Genomic DNA, 4,045 nt, shown 5'->3' with positions numbered 1-4,045 from the left:
CAGTCGGATAACGTGGAGCGTGCATCTCTCCACGCACAGGACGCTCCTGCCGCGCTGTGGGCACGGAGGGTGAGGGCATGCTGGCAGACAGCCGGGCCTGGGATGCCCCTGCAGGCTCGGCGCCGTCACTGCAGCCTCCTCCGGCCCCGCCGCTCTCTCCAGCTCCTCATCAGCACTTTTTTTTCCATGTGAAACAGAAAGCGCCGGAGCCGCGCCGGAAAGCCCTTATAAGGCGCAGGAAGGAACCCCGCCGGAAGCGCGCCTTACATGGTCAGCACCTTACATGGAATCGCCGGCCGGGATTTCCGGAAGGTGGCCGGGGGGGCGGGGAGGAGGTGGTGCCCGAGTGCCCGCTACGCGGTGACCGGCTGCACCCGTGCCCGCTTTCCTTTACCCCAGCCGGGGTCCTCTGCAGGGGTCTCCCGCACGGGATTGCCTCTAGCTGTCGGCTATTCCACAGGACTGCACGGAGTTCCATCCTCAGTCTTCCCCCTTCCTCGTCAACGTCACGGGTCCTCCAGCTTCCCTCCAAATAAGGGCTTCCTGCACTCCATATATGGCCATGTACGTCACGCAGTGGGCGGGGGCAGGCAGCTACAAACCCTTTATATAGGAGCGGATCCCGGGGAGCCGCGAGAGATTCCAGCAGGCAGGACTGGGGGAGCCGTGCGGGGGCACTAGAACCGGCGACCACCCCAGCAGCAGCCGCCAAGAGCACAACAACACCACTCATTATCAGCCCCATAACACACAGTGTCCCCAGCGTGCATGCACGGGCAGCCTCTCTAGGGATCCCCGAGGACCTGATGGCAGCTGCCAAAGCAGAGATGCTCATCTCCCCTCTGCAGATCTCGGACCCGTTCGGCTCGTTCCCTCATTCTCCCACCATGGATAACTACCCCAAGCTGGAAGAGATGATGCTGCTCAACTCAGGGGGATCCCAGTTCCTGGGCGCCTCAGTCCCCGAGGGCAGCGGATTCCACTCCCCCGGGGAGGGGGCCGAGAGCTTCGACCACCTAGCAGCAGGTAAGCAGCAGCATTGCAGAGCATTGGTGGGATGTGTGCGGCTCCATTGATCGGGGGGATCGCTGCTTTCTGCCTGGGCAGAGGCTGTGTGCGCTGCATACTGAGCATTGGGGAGCCTGCAGTGTTGGTGCACAGGGCCTTCAGGACCATTGCAGACAGTGGGGATGCTACAGGCTGGTGTCGGATGCTCTCTATGGCTCTCATCGCTAATCAGTGCTCTTCTTTGTGTTTGTTTCAGATGCCTTCTCTGAAATGTCTCTGAACGCTGAGAAATCTGCCATTGAGACGAGCTTTGCCAACCACACCACCAGGCTGCCATCTCTGACCTACACTGGTCGCTTCTCCCTGGAGCCTGCTCCTAACAGCAGTAACACCTTATGGCCAGAACCTCTGTTCAGCCTTGTCAGTGGACTGGTGGGGATGGCGAATCCACCCACCACTTCAACACCTTCACCTTCACCATCCTCCTCAGTGTCATCTTCTTCTCAGAGTCCTCCTCTGAGCTGCTCGGTCCAGTCAAGTGACAGCAGCCCGATTTATTCTGCAGCACCAACCTTTCCTAACTCAAGCACAGACATCTTCTCTGACCAGTCATCTCAGTCTTTTCAGAATGCTTCGAATTCAATCCAATATCCACCCCCGGCGTATCCTGTCACAAAGACCAGTTTCCAGGTGCCGATGATCCCAGACTACCTGTTTCCACAGCAACAGGGAGATGTCAGCCTGGTAACTCCAGAGCAGAAACCTTTCCAAGCAATCGAAAGCCGACCCCACCAGCCTTCTCTCACCCCCCTTTCTACCATCAAGGCCTTTGCTACCCAGACTGTTTCCCAAGAACTCAAGAGTCTCAGTAACAACAATACTTATCAATCTCAACTCATCAAGCCAAGCCGAATGAGGAAATACCCCAATCGTCCCAGTAAGACCCCTCCTCATGAAAGACCCTATGCTTGTCCAGTTGAGTCTTGTGACAGAAGGTTCTCTAGGTCTGATGAGCTGACAAGGCACATCCGAATTCACACCGGGCAAAAGCCCTTCCAGTGTCGTATCTGCATGAGGAATTTCAGCAGAAGTGACCACTTAACAACTCATATCCGTACACATACAGGGGAGAAGCCATTTGCCTGTGACATTTGTGGTAGGAAATTTGCAAGAAGTGACGAGCGAAAGAGGCACACAAAAATTCACTTGAGGCAAAAGGACAAAAAGACTGATAAAGTAACACCAGTGTCCGTTGCTTCTCCCATTTCTTCCTACTCCCCATCAGCTTCAACTTCTTACCCATCTCCAGTGCCAACATCTTACTCATCCCCGGTGTCCTCTTCCTACCCATCACCAGTCCACAGCTCTTTCCCATCTCCTTCCACAGCCGTTACATACCCATCTGTTACCACCACCTTCCAGGTTCAAGGCATTACTAGCTTCCCATCTTCAATAGTCACCAATTCCTTCAGTTCCCCAGTGTCCTCAGCACTTTCTGATATGTCAGTAACATATTCTCCAAGGACAATTGAAATCTGCTGAGAATATGATAGGACATGTGCAAAAAAAATGAATAGGCACAAACTGAAGACTTCCAAAGCTTGGTCTCGGGGTGGGAAGTTATTGATGACAGACTGTCTAGCAAAAACGAAAGGCCATTGTAAACCGATAAGCTTCAAATGCCTAAGAAACTGCCATTTTAATTTCCCATTGTTTTCAAAGACTTAATTTGCATGAATAATTGAAATAATTTCAACACGATCCTTTTAAAGATCAACTTTTATTTGCATAAAGGGATTTTTACTCTATACATAATGTATATTGTATACGTGCAAAGTTTTTGTTTACGTTTTTTATAGTTTTTTTTGTTTTTTTCTTTTTTTGGTACTTCTTGATGTGTTTTTGTTTTTTTTCCCCCCTTTGCATATTCATGTGGTATTATTTGGAATTTAATAGGGACGCCGTTTGTAAATGGTATCTAGTGATAATGCTACCATGGCTTCGACTTATTTGAGGATCAGCACTTATGTATTCGAGCATGTGTAAAAGTAACGTTTTGTTTATCCTTTTATCGTTCTTTTTTTCGGTTTTGTAAATATCATCAGATGGTACTCACATATGTCAAGAAAAAGTTTTTTCTCTAGTTTCCAGTAACTTGGTGCCTTTTTTGTGAAGCCTTGCTGATGTCTTGACACGTGCATTTGCGTGTATTGATGCATTGCATCTAGCCTTAAGGTGAAAGGGAATTCTTAAAAGAATGTATAAAAAGACCTGAAAAGGTACAGAGAGGAAACTGAAGCACAGCTTCATTTATGTAGAATGTAAGCAAAAACTCAAAAGTCTATTTTTGTAATTCAAATGTAAATTTATAAATATATATTCAAGAGATGGAATGTCGTAGTTACCTACTGAGTAGGCATGGATTTTGTATGTTATAAACATGCAGTTCATTATTTTGTGGTTTTTATTTTTACTTTATATTTGTGTTTGTTTAAACAAAGTGACTGTTTGGCTTAAAACACATTGAATGCGCTTTACTGCCAATGGGATATTTGGTGTACAATATATCCTCAGAAAAAATAAAATATCGAAAATAATTTTATTTCCGTTTAGTCGATGTGTTTTCTTGTATTTGGCCATTTTTTTTTTCGTTTCTAAAGGATCAGGGACTCTGACTCCTTAACCCCTTTTCAGCCAAAAAGATAATGACCACATCGGTTAACATGAAGCTTGTATGTGTGCATGATGTGTGGTTGTAACCAGCTCCTTACATAGTGCAATGGCCTCCACTCAGTGGAATATTGATTATCTGCGGACTACTGACCAAATCCTAGGCCTTCTCATACACAGCAACTAGTGATCAACTGCAATTTAAAGCACCACTGAGCGGGTTTTTTTTATTTGAGTGGTGCTACTGATCAAAGTTCCCTGACCTTAGCATTATGCTTACCTGCTGTAGTCTTCAGCTGTTCCCAGAGCCACTCTTGTCCAGTGCCACCATCTTGGGACCACAGCTTCTCACTGACCAGAATTGGGA

The 4,045-nt window shown here is 48.0% G+C and overlaps 1 protein-coding gene across 1 annotated transcript; it reads left to right on the top strand.

Moving 5' to 3' along the window:
- The first annotated feature begins 269 nt into the window (after positions 1–269).
- Positions 270–3,610, top strand: EGR1 (early growth response 1). Its single transcript, XM_073556888.1, has 2 exons — positions 270–1,026; positions 1,265–3,610. The coding sequence occupies exons 1-2, from the start codon at positions 807–809 to the stop codon at positions 2,548–2,550; spliced, it is 1,506 nt and encodes a 501-aa protein (XP_073412989.1). The 5' UTR covers positions 270–806; the 3' UTR covers positions 2,551–3,610.
- The last annotated feature ends 435 nt before the right edge of the window (positions 3,611–4,045 follow it).

Source organism: Dendrobates tinctorius, unplaced genomic scaffold (assembly GCF_039654945.1).
Source record: "Dendrobates tinctorius isolate UK_male_01 unplaced genomic scaffold, ASM3965494v1 ptg000241l, whole genome shotgun sequence".
NCBI lineage: Eukaryota > Metazoa > Chordata > Amphibia > Anura > Dendrobatidae > Dendrobates > Dendrobates tinctorius.
This window is presented reverse-complemented; position numbering and strand designations above follow the sequence as displayed.